The following is a 17,721-nucleotide window of genomic DNA, read 5'->3' on the forward strand; positions in this document are numbered from 1 at the left end:
AACAGTGCGTCGCTGGTTTTGTCCATCATTTTATTCATGGTTTTGAGTTTGAGTGTTGTTAAACTCATCCCATTGTCCTATTATTTCCACCCACCTTATTATCCCACCACCATAAAAATTTTAAAATTTTAAATCATTTTCCCACCCACTATTATCCCTAAAATAACATTTATACCACCATACCTCCAATGTTCTGTTTCTACCACCAGTCCCTTCCCCTGAACTAACTATACACCAAAATCAAGATTGCAAATCTCTAACAGTACAACCTGAACAAACCCATAAATTTATCTAGTGAAAATTTACAACCTTAAAAGCCACAGTCATTGGTTTTGTTGGAGAGTTGCAGAGAGCAAGAGATCTGCTTCCTCAATTCAACTAATTTCGTTCGAATCGAAAGAATTAAATCCAAAAAGTGAAAGTAGAAAAATTCTAATGCTGAGATTTAATTCAAATGAGCTGGAAGCTATCCAATTAAAAGGCAATTCAAAATTGCATTAAAACGTCGAAAAGTTAAAAATTTATTGAAAAACACTACAAATTGATTAACATATTTGGAATTGGAGCCCTAGAAATCATAGAAACGAACAATGAGAAATGTTGGCTACAGGCAGATTCTTGAACTTCTTTCGCCGCCGGAAAAAATGGATCTTTCTTTCTGATGGAGAGAGATGAAATGGAAGAGAGAAGAACGGGAAAGAGAGACGGTGGTGGAGAGAAATGGGTAGGGATTTAAAAGTCTTTTTATCCAAAGATAAACATGTCATTAACATTTTCATTAAAATGTAGGTGGAAAAATAAGACAATGGGATGAGCTTAGTAGCACTCTTGAGTTGCGTTTGTTGCACCGGACTGTCTTGGACTGAACTAACTTCATGGACTAGGCTAGACTGGCTTAGACTAGACTAAGCTAGACTAACTTAGTAAAACGTTTGGTGCAATGTCGGACTAAGAAGTTAAACTCTAATATTCTATTTTTAAATCTATATATACAATATTTTATCGTTAGTTTAATGTAATCTATTAATTTTTTTTTTATTATTTTATCATTTGCCCTTTCACTATAATCATATTCTTCCATCATTTTTATCTCCGCACATTGCCTCCTTCCCCTTTCCATTTTTTTGCCTTTTTCTCTCTCATTTTCTCAGTACCACTGTCTCCCTCCCTTTTATCTTTTTTGTCCCGTTTCACCCCTGATCACTACTCTACTTTCCTCCCTCTGTTACACACGCGATTGAAATTATCATCACAAGAGACTTGCCTCCCAAATTCTCAATTCCCCAAAAAAACCCCAACTCATCCCTCTCAAGCTTAGGATCTCCAATTCGAGTGGCGGCCATGGCGATTTTCCCGTTCATTCTCTCTCTTCCCTTAGTTTTTTCTTGTCCAAATCCTTCCCTCTCTTCCCTCCGCCTCTTTTCCCTTGGTGGTAATCGGAACCGGGTTCTAAGAGTTTAAGTCGTGAGGGCTGCAATCAGTGAAGAAGGCTGCTTGCGACGGATAGGGAGAAGACAAGAGAGGAGAGCGGCGAGATCTAGTCCTGGCTAATACCATACTTTCGGTCGGGATTATTTAGCGCTACTTAGCGAGGCTCGGAGTCGAGGCGAGTCCGAGATAGGTCATTAACGCTAAGCCCTTGTTGCGCCAAACACTGGACTACACTAGCTATTAGTTAGTCTAGTCAAATCCTGAGAACTAAGGATGTCAAACAAACACACCCTTGAGTTTTAGTGGGATTGTACAGTGAAGTGGCTATTTTGCCCTTGGTTATGTGCGGTGCGCCTGCGTGTTGCGTTTGTTAAGAAAGTTGCTGGAAGCATCTTCCACTTTTTCTTTTGCTCTTCTTTTTTCTCTCTGTCGTTCCGTTTCTCTCAGTTTTCGGTCTGTCTTTTGGGTTTCCTCTGTTTTGCGTGAGTCTCAAATTCCCAGTGCATATAGTTTGCTTCAATTTTCATCTTTTTCCGGAGTTCTGTGCAATTTTTTTGAAGCTAAATGATTCAAATTCAAATTTATGTATAAATTGATAGGTACGGTTGTCGACACCCAATTAGTTGCAAGCTTTCAGCTTCTTAAAAAGCTAAAGCATCTTTCTTTTTTTACTACCCAATTGTTTATTTTCACCAAACTTACAGTTTCTTCTATCTCTATGTCTCTCGACGGCTGGATCGATGACAAAAGAGGAAGTGCAAAGGGATGCATTTGACTCCCACTTTTAAAGTTCCTTCCATGAGCAGCCACCCAAAAAGTGGCGACTGGTGAGGTCAAAAGATTGATTTTTTTCTTTTCTTAACTTGATATAAAGCTTGGATTTTGAAATTTCGGTTGGATTTAATTGTTCATTTAATTTGATGGGTTTGGTTTTAATGGAAGGACTCTGCTTTCATTAATGCATAATATATTGATTAAATTTTAATTAATATGCTAATTTAGTAGGTACCCTGCAATCAACAACCTAGCTAATTTAGTAGGTACCTTGCAAGCCCTTTCTGAGTAAGGTATATAATTTATTTAAATTTGTATGATTCGTAAAGATCCATGAGGTATCGTTTGGTATGCAGACGGGACGGAACGGAATAGGACGGGACAGGACGTAACGAAACGGAGCGGGAGCAAAGATGCCCTCGGATGGAAACAAGGAGGAAGAAGAAGGAGACGGAGATGTTATAATTTTGTGTTCCACGGATGTGGAACGAGTCGTTCCAGGGGGTGAGGTGGAACGAAAATTCGCCCAAAACTCGTCTCGTGGAACAGCTTATTCCACCCGTTTTAGGCGCACCCAACATGGGACGGAACGCCTTATCCTACTCTGTTCCGTCTCGTCCCACGTACCAAACGGTACTTGATAGATCGAGTTTGAACAAATAAATTCTGTAGTTTGATTACTTTTTTCATCTTATTCATTTATCATTTTAATTATTGCTCCTTTAGACATATGTTTACTAACAATAATATCATTTTACTTTCAGGTTTTTAGCACAATGAACATCAGCAATTTGGAAGCCTTTCAATCCGAGGAAAAACTTAGAGTTGCGTGTGTAGAATTTGGAGACTCAAACATTTCAACCTTGATGACCAATTGTCTGACTTGCATATCGTATTTGTTGATGGAATGGTAACTAAATCATTCTCTTATACTATTTTCATTTAAATAATGGATGTATATGTGTCATATTCTGTTTACTCATCAATATTAATATTTATTTCTTTTAACTTTAATTTTAGCTATAAAGGATGAATGGATAAATATGAATAAATATATATTGCTAATTACGTCTTCTCGCCTTTGATTGAAATCCTGTAATTTCATTTTTACATCTTCAGGAAAAGCTCTCTGTCTGATAATTACTGCTCTTATATCAATCTTTGTTAAAATATTTTGCAGAACAATATGTGTATATGTAAAGCGCTTTGATACATGACATGGATGGTGGTATGGCGCTTACCCAAATTGTGTTAAATAAATACATAAAGGTCCAACAACTGGACAACTAATTTGTCAAAAACACCCAAACCAGATTCCGACACCTTGGTAACAATTAACAAATTGTAGCTTAATTTCATCTTTTATTACTACGAATACTCTCTCTCTATTTTTTTTCCATGAGTTTTAATAATGTAGTTAATGATTGATGGTTTCATTATTCTGACGTAGATATCCTTTTTATCTAAAGCATGAGTATGTGAAATGTTAAGACAATAGTATATTGGGTAAGTAATCTTTATCGTATTATGAATTGAGGTGTTTCTAATTTGTATTACGAAGCTTTCATAATTAATGTTTGATTTCTACCATTTTACTATGTTGTTCTATTGTTTTAGGCGATGAAGTGTAAAGTGTTATACATGCTAGGTAAAATTAAGAAGTGAATGAAGTCCTCTTGAGAATACAAGGGATAAGCCTACGGGTGTTAATTTGGCTTTTAGATTGTTTGTTGGATAATAACATAAAATTTCAATATTTACATCTATATAATATTTAACATCATCTACTAAATATTAGGTTGCTCCGAGTATGTACTCAAAACGACTCCAAACAAAGACAAAAAATTCATTGTCTAAACATCAATAAACATTTTACAATGGTCTAATAGAGCGTTTACATTGATACTGATTGAGACGGCTTTACATTTTTATGGTTAAATTTTGTTTAGACGTTGCAAGATTACTGTCAGCTCACCATTTGTTTTTTCTTATGATTTCTAAGCGTTTAAATTGGTGTATGTGTTGGGAATTTGAGAGTTTAGTCATGTTTTGTATATTTTAGATATGAGTAATGAATTTTTCCAATGGTATTATTTTTTTGGGTAAATATCAGGTTACGACTTTCAAGTTTCATGATTTTCAACATTTGGTATATGAAGTTTTTTTCGTCCTAGAGTCATACCTAAAATGTTAATTTTGGAACAGTCTCATACATCCGTTAGTCAAACTATTAAGTCTGCCGTTAACTGATGACGTGGTACCCACGTAGACAATGACTAGGCGTCACGTGTCAATATAGGCCCACATGAATATTAAAAAAAATTTAAAAAAAAATTTAAATATAAAAATTTTTAAAAAAAATCAGGGCGTTCACCCTCCCGACTTCTACCTTCCTTCTCTTCCCTGCACCCATTGTCCCCGCACACCCACCCATTCCCCTCACGTTACGATTTCGAGGTATGTTAGGTGCAGGAGGTTTGAGGAGGCTTTGGATATGTTTCGGAGGATGTCATGTGAGAGCAACGATAAGCCTGATAAAGCTACGGTTGTGACCACCATTTCAGCTTGCACAGCATCGAAAACTTTGGAGCTTGGTAACGAAATTCATGAATATGTTAGAAGTGAACTTGGATTCACTACTAGAACTGGAAATGTGGTTGTTGAATATGTATGTAAAACGCGGTTATTTGATTGAAGGCCGGAGAGTTTTTAATGGGTATACAATACAACCGTTTTAACGAGGCGGTGGCTCTGTTCCAAGAGATGCAAACTAAAAGAGTTAAAGGGGATAAATTTACGACGGTTGCTCTACTCACAGGCTGTGCTCCGTTGGGAGCATTAGAGCACGAGGAATGGATTCATGGGTATATCGAATATAACAGAAGAATTAAAAATTGATGCAGCTGTTGGTACCGCGGTTATAGAAATGTATGCAAAACGTTGGAGCATAGACAAATCTTTGGACTTCAATCATTTATGGGCTTGCAAGGAATGGCAAGACAAGCAAAGGAATTGAGTTGTTCTCGAAAATGGTGCAGATTGGCATGAAGCCTGATGATTTCACCTTCATTGTTGTCTTAACTGATTGCGTTCACAGAGGGTTGGTAGATGAGGGTTGTGAGTACTTCAACTCCAAAAGAAAGATATATGAGATTGAGCGAGGTTAGAACACTATGGTTGCCTGATCGACCTTCTTGGGCGTGCTAGACTGTTAGACGAAGCAGAGGAGTTGATAGAAAGGGTTCCAAGTGAGATTATAGTCCCGATTTCCATATGTTTGCATCCATGGCCAGCAACTGTACATTTCAATCTAAAATTTTGATTTAGGACCGAAAAAGTCAAACTATGATGCTAATAATTTGGTTCCACAAGAGAATATGAATATTTGTAAAGCATAGAACAATAAACAATTGAACAACTAGTCAATATCGCAAATGAATTGTCAGTTAAATAAGGAACAAATCATCTGTTGGATGCGATCAAATCAAATGTCCGAATAATAGAGCTGGGAAAATGAGAAAGACAGCTAACGTGGTCTGCGGGAGAGTACAATGCTGGAATAGCAACTATTCAACCGATCGGGCAATGCTCTCTCTTCAAACCTTTTTCCTTTTCCGTTTGGGTTCATCGGTAGTAGTCGTAATTTGATTAGTGGGATGATTATCAGATGTGCCATGGCTTGGTCCTGGACTTGACTCTTCATACAACCAATCCGGAACTACTTCAGATTCATATTCATAGTAATAATCACCCCAAAAAAGATGCTTGTTTTCCTTCAAAGGTTTGTCCCATACTAGATTTACCCCTGTTTTCTTCACTACAAAACCCTCTAAAAGAATAACAATCTTGTCCCCGCCTTGCAAATTGAGCTTGAGCTTATCGTTCGATAATTGTCCCTGCCAAAAAAAATTCTGTCTTGCTACCCAAGAACTGCTAGAGACCCTCGAAGTAGTATGCTTGGTCCGATTTACAACAGTAAAGGTAACATGTCCAAATTCGAATTGCGAGCAAACCCAGCAGAGTGTCAACCTTGTAAAATTACGACCATCACATTGAGGAACATCAAAACTGATTTTATTGCCGTCAGCAACAAAGTCAAACCACTCCAGAATATCATAAATCTCATTCAGAAAAATACCACCAACTCCGCAAGAAGTCCATCCCTATAATATACGTACAATGTAATATAGTGTCAAATACTTGTACATGTGCGGTTGTGTTTGTGTGCGTGATTGATAGAGAAAGACAAGAGTAGGAGGAGACAGAGATAGAGAAAGACCTGTAGGATGTTGTTCCTAAACTCAGATGTGAGATTGGCGCACTCATGCATACAAAGCACTGCCATGGAGTTTAATGATTTACCCAAGCCTAAACCTGGAACCTCGGTGAGTTTGGGTGAATCCCTTATATACAGTTTTTTTATGTTTGACATTTGCGAAAAGTCTGGCATTGTTTCCAATGCAAAGCAAAATTCTGCTTCCAAGACTTCCAAATTTGTTGGTAAATCGGGGATTGCACGGAGATTCAAGCACGTCCATAACCTCAAATAAACGAGATTTGACAGACCACTGAGGCTAGGTAGGCTACGACAACTACGGCCTCCAACTCTCAACTCTTGTAAAGAAATTAGACGCCCAAGGTCGTTGGGGAATTGTTTTATGGCTGTAATAGTTGCATCAAGTTTTCTCAATGATACCATCTCCCCTAAGCCCTCGGGCAGTTCTCTTAATGCACCATACGACAGACGAAGAGTCTCAACAGATTTCAGCTTACAGAATTCCCCTGGGAGACACCTAATACCGCAGAATTCAAAATTTACCAAAGTGAGTCTTTTAAGTCGACCGATGGTTGGGTGAATCTTGGACAATCTCCAACAGCCGAAAAAATTCAATTCTCCGAGATTTGGGAGCCTTGAAAAGTCTGGTGACTTTTTTAATCGACGGGATTCACTGAAATCAAGGATTTTCAAATTTTCGAGCGGCTGCACAAACCCAAAAGAAAATATTATTCAAAATCCAAGAAGAATATGGCTTAAAAAATAAAATCAGAGTGGGAATTAATTATAACTCGCTAGGGGTGATTGTACCTTGGAATTCTTCCAGCCTTTTCTGAGTTTGCTGAACCGCAGGTCAAGAGCAACAAGTTTAGGCTGATTAAGAAGGTGCTCCGGCATGTACTTGAAAGGGAATCCATGCCAGCACAACCATCTCAACTCTTTCGGAAAATGTTTGAAGCTTCCAGCGAGCTCTACATGGTTGAGCCTTAGCAATCTCAGTTTTTTCATATTGACAAATGCTTTTGTACTGAAACTAGCCTTTTTTTTAGAGCTTGGCAAATCTAGAGAAAGTGCTTCAATTTCTTCAGTTCCCTGTGAAGTAAACAAAAGGACAAATGATGAGTAATAAAAGGGTAATTTGCATCTGAAAAATGATTTACTTACAAACAATTGTCGTATAATCGGTTGGAAATCGATTTAATTGCTTCTATTTCCACGTGAAGGTTTATTGTACTTACAAATATATTTCTACATAATATTATAAAATGTAAGCAGTTGCATAGGATATGATTTAGCATGCATTAATATTGAACTTTATCGAGAAATTACTTACAGATTTATTTGTCAACACGTCTGTTACGACTTCAAGGTTCCACAATCTACCCAATCTTTCAGGTTGAGTAGGAGATTTTTTAGAAATGATTATCTTGCCCATTTCTCGAATCAAATCATGCATCTTCAGTGCGCCCCGTTCAACATCTACAAGGCACCGTTCACGCATAATACTGATTCCTATTATTGGAGATAACCCACATCCATCTAATATTTTTGTGACATAATCCTTTTTCACATAACCCTGGCCGATTTCAAGAAAGAAACATATATCAAGGAATATAGCCTTCTGAGTATCATCTAACCCATCAAAGCTTATTCTTAGTTTTTTAATAATGTCTTCTTCAGGTATTCTTTCCAATTTCTCCAGATAGCTCTCCCACTCTATTTTGGGTCTGCCAATAAGAGAAGAGCCTAAAACTTGGAGTGCTAATGGCAAACCCCCACAATAAGAAACTACCTTATTTGACAATTCAAGATATTCTTCATTAGGACAAATATTGTCAAATGCATGCCAACTGAAAACCTCAAGAGCTTCCTCTTTATTCATTCCCCGATCTCGATATCTCATATCCACTCTCAGTTGATTTAGTAAATGCTCATTTCTTGTTGTTATGATAATTATACTTCCTGGACCAAACCATCCACGACTTCCAGCTATTGCATTTAGTTGCTCCACTTTATCTACATTGTCAATAATGACAAGTACCCTTCTACGTTGGAGGTGTTGTCTTATAACAATGATCCCCGCAGCAACACTACAAATAATTTGAGGCTTGGCATGTTGTAAGATGTCAGAAATAAATTTTTGTTGCAAACAGAGCAGACCATGTTGGCTTGTACCATGGTGGCAAACATCTTCAAGGAAGCATTTGAATTGGAAGCTTTGATGAATTTTGTTATAAATGGCTTTGGCAACAGTTGTTTTGCCCAATCCACCCATCCCCCAAATTCCAATCATTTTAACATCATCTGATCCACCACTTGAAAGATCACTGATAATTGGTTGAACACGTGAGTCGATTCCAACCGGGTATTTGGCCACATGTAATTCATCTGTGCTGGGACGCAATTCCCTAATATTCTCTTCAACAATTCTCCTAATAAGCTTTGCTTCATGCCTGAAAACTTAATTAGTCAGCATTAACTCAATGAAGGATTACTAGAAGCTATCACTGCACTCAATTAGTAAACATATATCTATTTGGTACACTGATTTCAACCTCAAATCAACTTGCAATATATAAGAGAGAGATGCCCAATATCATTTAAACCCTAGAACAAAATAACCTTAATTTTCGATGCGTGAACTTGGAGTATTGTATATAACTTTCAATGCCAAAAATTTCAATTTAGTAACATTGCTTTTTAGGTCAAATTAGCAAATTATGAGATGCGTCACTAACAAAAATTTAATCATCAAAAATCACATCATATGATTTGTAAAAGCAAAATTTTGATTTAGGTGCTTCATTTTTAAATTTGTTAGACCAAACATAGCTGGCTTTTGGACTTTTTATTAAACGACTTTTTACAATTTTTGTGCCATATTTTTTAAATGTCGTCTTTCTAAGATTCAAAAATAATATCCAAAGCCCCTACCCTAAATCTAGCCTTCTTTATACCAAAATTAATATTAGTATTAATCCAAATAAATTATTAAGTTATCAATCGATGATATGTTTGCTCAAAAAAAAAAAAAAAAAATCAATCGATGATAAGTGAAAAAATTAAAACTAAACGTACCAAAATGTAAAATCAAACGTACCGAACCGTAAAACTAAACATAACAAATTATAATTTAACAATACGTACAAAAAATGAAAGCACCAAAATTTAAAAATAAACGTATCAATCCATAATATGAATAAAATCAACGTATGAAAACTAACACTAAACCTACCAGTAATGTATACAAATAAATCTCTCAATGAAATGTATACATAATAATTTTATAAAAAAATGTAAACATCCACCATTTTTGTTATCTTGAAGATAAGATTATATTTTAATTTTAGGAGAAAAAAAAATCTTGCGCGAAAAGATATAATAAAAGAGATAATTAGATAAATATTTAAGCGAGATTTTTGCTCACTACTCTAAACTTTGGTAAATGCTTACTATACACCTAATTATGTGCCATGTGACTTTTCAAATAACCATGGTTAATTTTTTCCAAAATTAAAAAAATAATATTTACTGTGAATAATTGAAATGACACATAATAAATAATTAAATGTATGATGAGCAAAAATACTTCCAATATTTAAAATGAAAGACCATGATTATGTCTTAAAAAGGAGTCCACAACTTCTAAAAATAAAATACCTTAAACAAATGAGTTCTAGTATCATAAGTGTTTCTTTATAAGATCGCCCACGAATTTGATCAAATCAAAATATACTGATTAACTCATGTTATGCTCTTAAAAATCAATTAAAAGAGATTTTCTAATTCCAAATACGAATTCGTTAGGCCCTTCTATAGGATAACTTCCGTCTTGGAAGTTATTAGGCATTTTTATACCATAGCCATGATTCCTCATAATTTCGAAAATTGTAATCATCATTTTTAATTTGATAAATAAAAAAATACTGATGTCGCCTATTGTACCTAATCATCTTACTCAAATCTTAAAAAGCACAGATGTTTGATAAAAAAACAAACTTCAAATTTTAGGCGTTTAAATATAATTAAACTTTTGTAAAATATATTTTAAATAGGTAGTCTCCATCTCCTTAGCATTACTTATATTTTATCTCGCAAATCTTGATGTTTCAATAAAGCTATTTTTCCTGTGTGCTATTTGCCTAACAACCATTCATTAACATGTTTCAGAATGTGGAAAAGCATAAAATAGATAGCAGCATTACTATTAAACTAGTCTAGTATTGAAAGACGTCCAAGTCCAATGAAAATGGTTACCCATTATTAAGATGGTGGCCAGACAAATTTGCAGCTTGAGTAAGAGCCTCTCTCCACTGCTTTACCCTTTCTTTCTTAGCTTCACGTTCTTTGTCATCTTTTTCTTCAAGGATGCCATCTTCGTGCTTCTGAAATGCTCGGGCTAAACAACCTTCCTGCTTCCTCACATGTGAAGGATCGACATGATAGAATATTGGCAAAACCTGTTGCCCCAGCTTTTCTCTACATTCCATGATCTTCACCAGCTCATCAAGACACCATCTTGATTCCGCGTAACACCTTGAGAAGACAATGACCGAGATTCTGGACTCTTCGATTGCCTGCAACAGTTCGGGTTTTATTTCTCCCCCTCTTTTCAGATTGTCCTCATCAATAAAGGCATCGAAGCCCCTGTCTTGTAATGCCGCGTGAAGGTGGCCCGTGAAGCCATTGCGTGTATCTTCGCCTCTAAAACTCAAGAACACGTCGTAATTCCAAAGTTTTGAGGAGGATTCATGGGATGTCATGGTGTGGGGTTACTGTTTACGGCACTAGAGTGGTTCCAATCGAGCGAAAAAAATGGCAGCACAAGAGTATATATAATACTGAAGGGACACTAGCGTTCCTCCTAATATTTGGCTCTTTCCAGGAAGCAGCCGCCCTAAGTTTTGAAGAAAACAAAGGATTGGAAGAAAAACAGCTTTAAGATGAATCGTGCGTTCAACAAAGTAAAAGGACACTAACTGATGGGACTAGAGTCGATGATAGGAAGGGTTTGCAAGTGCTTTTTTACTTTGTGCGCTTGCATAACTAATTATTGCTGAGATGGGGGAAAGAGTCGGCAAAAGTAGCTGGTAGCGTTCACATTAGGGGTGGACAAACGGATTTTGGACCCATGGGTCAGGACGGGTCCACGTGGGTCGGGACGGGTACAAGTCGGGTCCTAATATTGTGTAGAAGAAACAGGGCGGAGTGGGGTGGGTTTGAAGTATGGATGGGGCGGGGCGGGCCTAAAAGTTATAAGAAATGGGGCCCTGGATCAAAATGTTCAACTGTTGGATTTGACTGGATTTAATCTAGAAGACGCGTGGCAAGACTTTTTGCCAAGGAAATGTGTGCCTTCACCAAACTCAATGAAGACTTTTCTTCTTCCTGCCAAGTTGCGTGTCCATCATCAAAGCAAATGGAACTTTTCTTCTTCATGCCAAGAAACCAAAACCATTTCCCAAAAATCCCACAAAACCCACAAATTCCCATAATCTAATCCAAGAATCGTCTTTGAAACCCGGTTTTTCTCCCACAAAACCAGAACGATAGTTGTGGGATCTTCACAAAAACCAGAACGATAGTTGTGGATCTTCACAACGATAGGAGATCCATCTGAAATCATCTTTAATTTCAGATGGATCTTCACAAAAATTTTCTTTTTGTTATTCATACACCCAAGACATTTTAAGAAATAACGTTGATTATTCAAAACGAATCAACAGTTAGTTGCACAGAGTCACAATCAGTGATACTCTCAACTTGATAAAGAAAGAAAAAAAAAAAAAAAGTGAAGTCGATTTCCAAACTAAAATAAAATGTATATAAATATAGAAAATTATTATTAGCACTTCAAAAATCTCATTTGACACTCCAAACTTTCTATAATTAGAAAGAAAAATACACTTGTGCAACATGTAAAATGAGATTTTTTTAGTGCTAATAACAGTTCCCTAAGTATGTCTTAACAAATATTGTAGGTGGCATTGACACTCCAAACTTTCTATAATTAGAAAGAAAAATACACTTGTGCAACATGTAAAATGAGATTTTTTTAGTGCTAATAACAGTTCCCTAAGTATGTCTTAACAAATATTGTAGGTGGCATTGACTTAGACTTTCACGAATAGACTTATAATTTCTTGTATCTAATAAATACCCAGATTGAAATAATTCATTGATCTACAAAATTTTCTCATGGGAGGTACCCATTTTTTTGCCACTGATACCCATATAAAGGCTAAAAGACAATACAATATTAGATTCATATGTGGTCGAGATATTTATCAATTTAATCATTAAAATGCATAAGCTCAATGATACATTCAAGTTAGATCAATTCCTGAAGTTTTGGTCAACAATAAAACTGCTTAGCTAGGAGTTCACCTATAAAACGTGCAAAAGCGATATACTTTTGAACCACAGTTCTATGTATTGTGAATTTTTGTCTGCAACTTTTGTGGCATATAGAGGCTAAAAGATAATACGATATTAAATCCATATATGATCGAAATATTTATCAATTTAATCATTAAAATGTATAAACTCAATTACACATCAAGGTTAGATCAATTCCCGAAGTTTTGCTCCACAATAAAAACTGCTTAGCTATGAGTTCGCCTATAAAACGTGCAAAGACAATATACTTTTTAGCCACAGTTCAATGTAATGTGAATTGTTGTCCACAACTTTTGCATCTAATAAATATTCACGGTTAAAAATATTCATTGATCTACCAAAAGTTATCATGGATGTACTCATTTTTCTACCATAGATAGGAATATAGACGCTAAAATATTCTCATTTAATTTAAACATATCAAACTCATTAAACACTCTAACCTGAAGCTCATACCGATTATTAAGCTAATTAGTACTCTAGAAATTTAGAGATGTCAAATGATGAAGAAAATGAAGAGGAAGAGGTTTGGATAACTACGGAGAAGTAGATGGGGGTGCAGAATGACAACCATAGGAGATGGAAGGATTTTTTAAAGAGAGAGAAGGGGATTTGCTCCATGGAGATGATGGACTGGTTAGGGTTTTATTTTTTATTTTTAAGTAGATTGAGTTGGGTGTAAAAAGAAGTTTGATTGAGTTGAGTTTTAATAAATAAGGGCAGTTTTAAAAATAATGTTGGGTGTAAATAGATAATGATAGATAAATCAAATACAATGTGGATATAAAAAGTAAGCTAGGTGTTGAGATACAAAATATGGGTTCAAATAAAATATCCTTTAAGAAATTATTTGAATCAAATTTAACTTAAAACTTTATGAATAGCTATGTATTTGTATGATTTTTAATTACTTATCGGAATTTAAATATTTTTATATTAAAATGTTCATAAAAATAAATTAGGATAATCTATATAAATTTTATTTTAAAAAAGGTTACAAAAAAAAAATTAGGCTAAAATCATTATTTAATAATCTTGGGCTAAAATTTTAAGCCATGAGAGATCAAGGAGAAAAATAGTTTATGGATTATGGCTTAAAATTTCCTGATTTAAATTTTTAAGCTTTATCTCTAAAGGTTGTACATGGTCTTAGAGCACCCATCAAATTGTGTACTTGACATAATGGTTTTTAGGATACAAACATTTATCAAGTGCCACACTAAGAGGATCCATGTGATTGTGTAATTGTCTAATCAGATGATGTAGTGGACCTTTGAAGTAGAGAAAAGACTTGCCCACATCAAGTTTTCCAATGCGGGAAACAACCATTTGTTTTCAAGCCTTTGGATGCTTGGGAGAGGTTCGGGAACGTGAAGGTTCATGGGTTTGGGGTAAAAACTGGAATTGGATTTGATGCGTACGTGTGTAACTCGCACATTGACATTGTTGAGAGTTTCAAGTAGGTGTTTGATATTTGCCTGAGAGAAACTGGCTTTGTTGGAACGTTACGATCTTGAGGTATTCTTAGGTACAGGAGGTTTGAGGAGGCCTTGGATGTGTTTCGGGGGATGCGATGTGAGAGCAACGTGAAGTCTGATGAAGCTACGGTTGTAAGCACCATTTCAGCTTGCACAGCGTTGAAAATTTTGGAGCTTGGTAAAAAAATTCATGTATGTGTTAGAAGTGAACTTGGATTCACAACTAGAACTGGAAATGCATAAATGTAGTTGTTTGAATGATGGCCGGAGAATTTTTTATGAAATGCCGGTGAAAAAAGTGTTATGTTGTACTAGTATGGTATCTGGCTCTGTAAATTGTGTAGGTTTGGTGAGGCAAGAGAAGTGTTTGATGGGCATGTATGTAGAATACAATTATACTACCATTTTAACGAGGTGGCGGCTCTATTCCCAGAGATGCAAACTAAAATGTTAAAGGGGATAAATTTACAGCGGTTGCTCTTCAAAGGCTGTGCTCGGTTGAATTGAAAAAGATTGAATTGAAATAGATTGAATTCAAAGTTGTGTGAATTATGATCCAATATCCATCCTATTTATAGCAAAAGAAAAATTCAAATCCAACGGCTAGCTGACGTCAGCATGATATCAGCTACCAACGGCTAGCTGACGTCACTTAGCCCTTTTTTTAATTTAAGTTGTAGTTTTTAAATAATAAATTATGTTTGGCTCTCGGTTGGAGACGGTTTTTTGTAGTAGGGTTAAAACGAGCCCTCTGGCCCTCTGGCCCTCTGGCCTTTGGTTGGAGACGAAGACAAATATGATCATGTACTGTTCATTAAAATATTAATATATTAGAAAATTTTGAAGGACTAAAGGATTAAAACAAGTCTTTTGATCAGCCATCGATTGAAGATGGCCTTAACATTGAAGTTTCGGAAAAGATTCGGAGAAAAACAGCTTTTAAGAAGAAGCCACGTTCAACAGTATAAAAGGACACCAACTGATGGGATTGAGGAGTTGATTGAAGGGTCTGTTAGCTTGCAGACGTAATTATTGCTGAGATGGGTGAAAGAGTTGGTAAAAGCAGATTTGGATCCTCTCCTGAGCTCAGCATCTTGAGCTTGTTGAGTAAATCACATGAATCGTTAAATTTTAATCTAACGCTTACAAACAAAAAACACCTTTTAAAAGTTATAATATTTGTATTCGTTGGATCAAAATTCAACGATTTACGTGATTTGCTTAGCAAGCTTAGAATGCTAGGCTCGGGAAAGGATCTAAATCCGATAAAAGTTACTAGTAGCGTTCACACACTGCTAGCCATCTACGCATCGGCACGTTGGACCGAAAGTTCTCAGAGTCAAAAAGATGTCTAGATAGATGCACTACAATTGCAAAACTAGTACGAAAAATATAGCAAATGTAACAGTACTTTTGAGATTAATGAAAGGATAATACTTGCATTCTCATAAAGGAATGCATATATTTTCACATTTACAAATAACATATCTTAAACATTTAAACTCAGCAATTGAAATCATTCAACAATTTCTTAGTCATAATTTGAAGATCATTGGAATAAAAAATTGCTTAATTATCCAAATGTATCAAATAAATTAACGGTTCATCGTGAATATATTACTTGATATCTACACATTTGATTTGTACTATACATTTCAATGACTAAATGATCTTCAATCCAAATGATTTTTTTACAGCAGTGATCTTTAATGAAAATTAAGAAATTGAACAATTTCATTTATAAAATTTGTACGATGTATATACATTATTTGCATAATGAAGAATGAGCTCAACCCTTCAAAGTGGAAATACAAGTATTATACTTGATGGAATTTTCCATGAGCTTATTGTTAGATGTCCCTCTCACCCAGAAACGAGAGAGATATACATTATGTCGCGTAGTTTGATAATGCCTTTATTATTGAGTTTAGATGAGATAACTGGGTGCAAAAGAGAAAACGTAGTTCTACTTGGATTTTAAAAGATGTTTAGAATTTGTTTGATATTCTATTTGAATTCTATATTTTAAACTCAAAAGCACCTTTTAAATTTTAAAGTTTAAATACTTATTTGGTATGAACGCCGCATGAAGATGGCCCGTGAAGCCATTGCGTATATCTTCGCCTTTAAAACTTAAGAACACGTCATATTTCCAGTATTTGGCTATTTCCAGGAAGCGTCCGCCCCAAATTTTGAAGAAAAGCAAGGACGTTTCCAATGGAAAATCATGATAATTGAAGTTTTGGAAAAGATTCGGAGAAAAACAGCTTTTAAGACGAAGCCGCGTTCAACAGTGGGGGAGTTGATTGGAAGTGTCTGCAAGCTTGCAGACGTAATTATTGCTGAGATCGGTGAAAGAGTTGGTAAAAGCGGCTATTAGCGTTCACACGCTTCTAACGAATATCTACACATCGGCACGTCGGACCGAAAGTTGTCGGAGTCACATGTGTACTTTTATCACGTTTCTATGTATTATGTTTCTAATAACAATAAAATTTACATATATTAATTAATCTTATTTTATTTAAGAAGTGATACAAATGTGACATAAAAAAATATGACAAATGAAATGTTACTCTTGCGATTAATGAAAGGATAATACTTGCATTCTTATGAAATGATGCACATATTCCTACATTTACGAATAACGTATTTAAATATATAAACTCGTCTATTGAAATCATTCAATTTCCTAGTCATGATTTGAATATCACTTGTCACATCCTGGCCCGGGTGGGACCACTTCTCGGGCCCGCTCCACCACCGTAGCACGATATTGTCCGCTTTGGGCTTACCATTCCCTCACGGTTTTGTTTTTGGGAACTCATAAGCAACTTTCCAATGGGTCACCCATCATGGGATTACTCTAGCCCCCTTCTCGCTTAACTTCGGAGTTCCTACGGAACCCGAAGCCAGTGAGCTCCCAAAAGGCCTCGTGCTAGGTAAGGATGGGAATATACATTTAAGGATCACTCCCCTGGGCGATGTGGGATGTCACAATCCACCCCCTTAGGGGCCCGACGTCCTCGTCGGCACACACGCGGCCAGGGTTAGGCTCTGATACCAATTGTCACATCCCGGCCCGGGTGGGACCACTTCCCGGGCCCGCTCCACCACCGTAGCACGATATTGTCTGTTTTGGGCTTACCATTCCCTCACGGTTTTGTTTTTGGGAACTCACGAGCAACTTCCCAATGGGTCACCCATCATGGGATTGCTCTAGCCCCCTTCTCGCTTAACTTCGGAGTTCCTACGGAACCCGAAGCCAGTGAGCTCCCAAAAGGCCTCGTGCTAGGTAAGGATGGGAATATACATTTAAGGATCACTCCCCTAGGCGATGTGGGATGTCACATCACTCATACA

General features: G+C 36.2%; 2 protein-coding genes and 1 long non-coding RNA gene across 7 annotated transcripts in view; 1 reads left to right on the forward strand and 2 right to left on the reverse strand.

Moving 5' to 3' along the window:
• The window catches only part of LOC137731379 (toll/interleukin-1 receptor-like protein), a 76,585-nt gene that overhangs the window by 19,236 nt on the left and 39,628 nt on the right, over positions 1 to 17,721 (reverse strand). The gene's annotated exons all lie outside the window — the stretch shown is intronic.
• LOC137731398 (uncharacterized) lies at positions 1,699 to 3,941 on the forward strand. Of its 5 annotated transcripts, XR_015956601.1 has the most exons (5): positions 1,699 to 2,258; positions 2,434 to 2,498; positions 2,970 to 3,115; positions 3,386 to 3,532; positions 3,656 to 3,941. It is a non-coding gene; the product is annotated as an uncharacterized LOC137731398 (long non-coding RNA). The 5 variants fall into 5 exon arrangements; XR_015956602.1 differs by having other exon boundaries at positions 1,699 to 2,263; positions 2,437 to 2,498; positions 3,386 to 3,941; XR_011068257.2 differs by lacking the exon at positions 2,434 to 2,498 and adding an exon at positions 2,562 to 2,838 and having other exon boundaries at positions 1,699 to 2,263; positions 3,386 to 3,941.
• On the reverse strand, positions 5,552 to 11,523 carry LOC137731365 (disease resistance protein RPV1). The gene is made up of 5 exons (XM_068470473.2): positions 10,739 to 11,523; positions 7,815 to 8,934; positions 7,292 to 7,573; positions 6,485 to 7,186; positions 5,552 to 6,368 (listed from the first exon to the last, which is right to left on the reverse strand). Exons 1-5 carry the CDS (start codon positions 11,242 to 11,244, stop codon positions 5,802 to 5,804), a joined length of 3,177 nt encoding a protein of 1,058 aa, XP_068326574.1. The 5' UTR covers positions 11,245 to 11,523; the 3' UTR covers positions 5,552 to 5,801.

This window comes from Pyrus communis, chromosome 15 (genome assembly GCF_041283825.1).
Source record: "Pyrus communis isolate YQ-2024b chromosome 15, ASM4128382v1, whole genome shotgun sequence".
NCBI classification, from domain to species: domain Eukaryota; kingdom Viridiplantae; phylum Streptophyta; class Magnoliopsida; order Rosales; family Rosaceae; genus Pyrus; species Pyrus communis.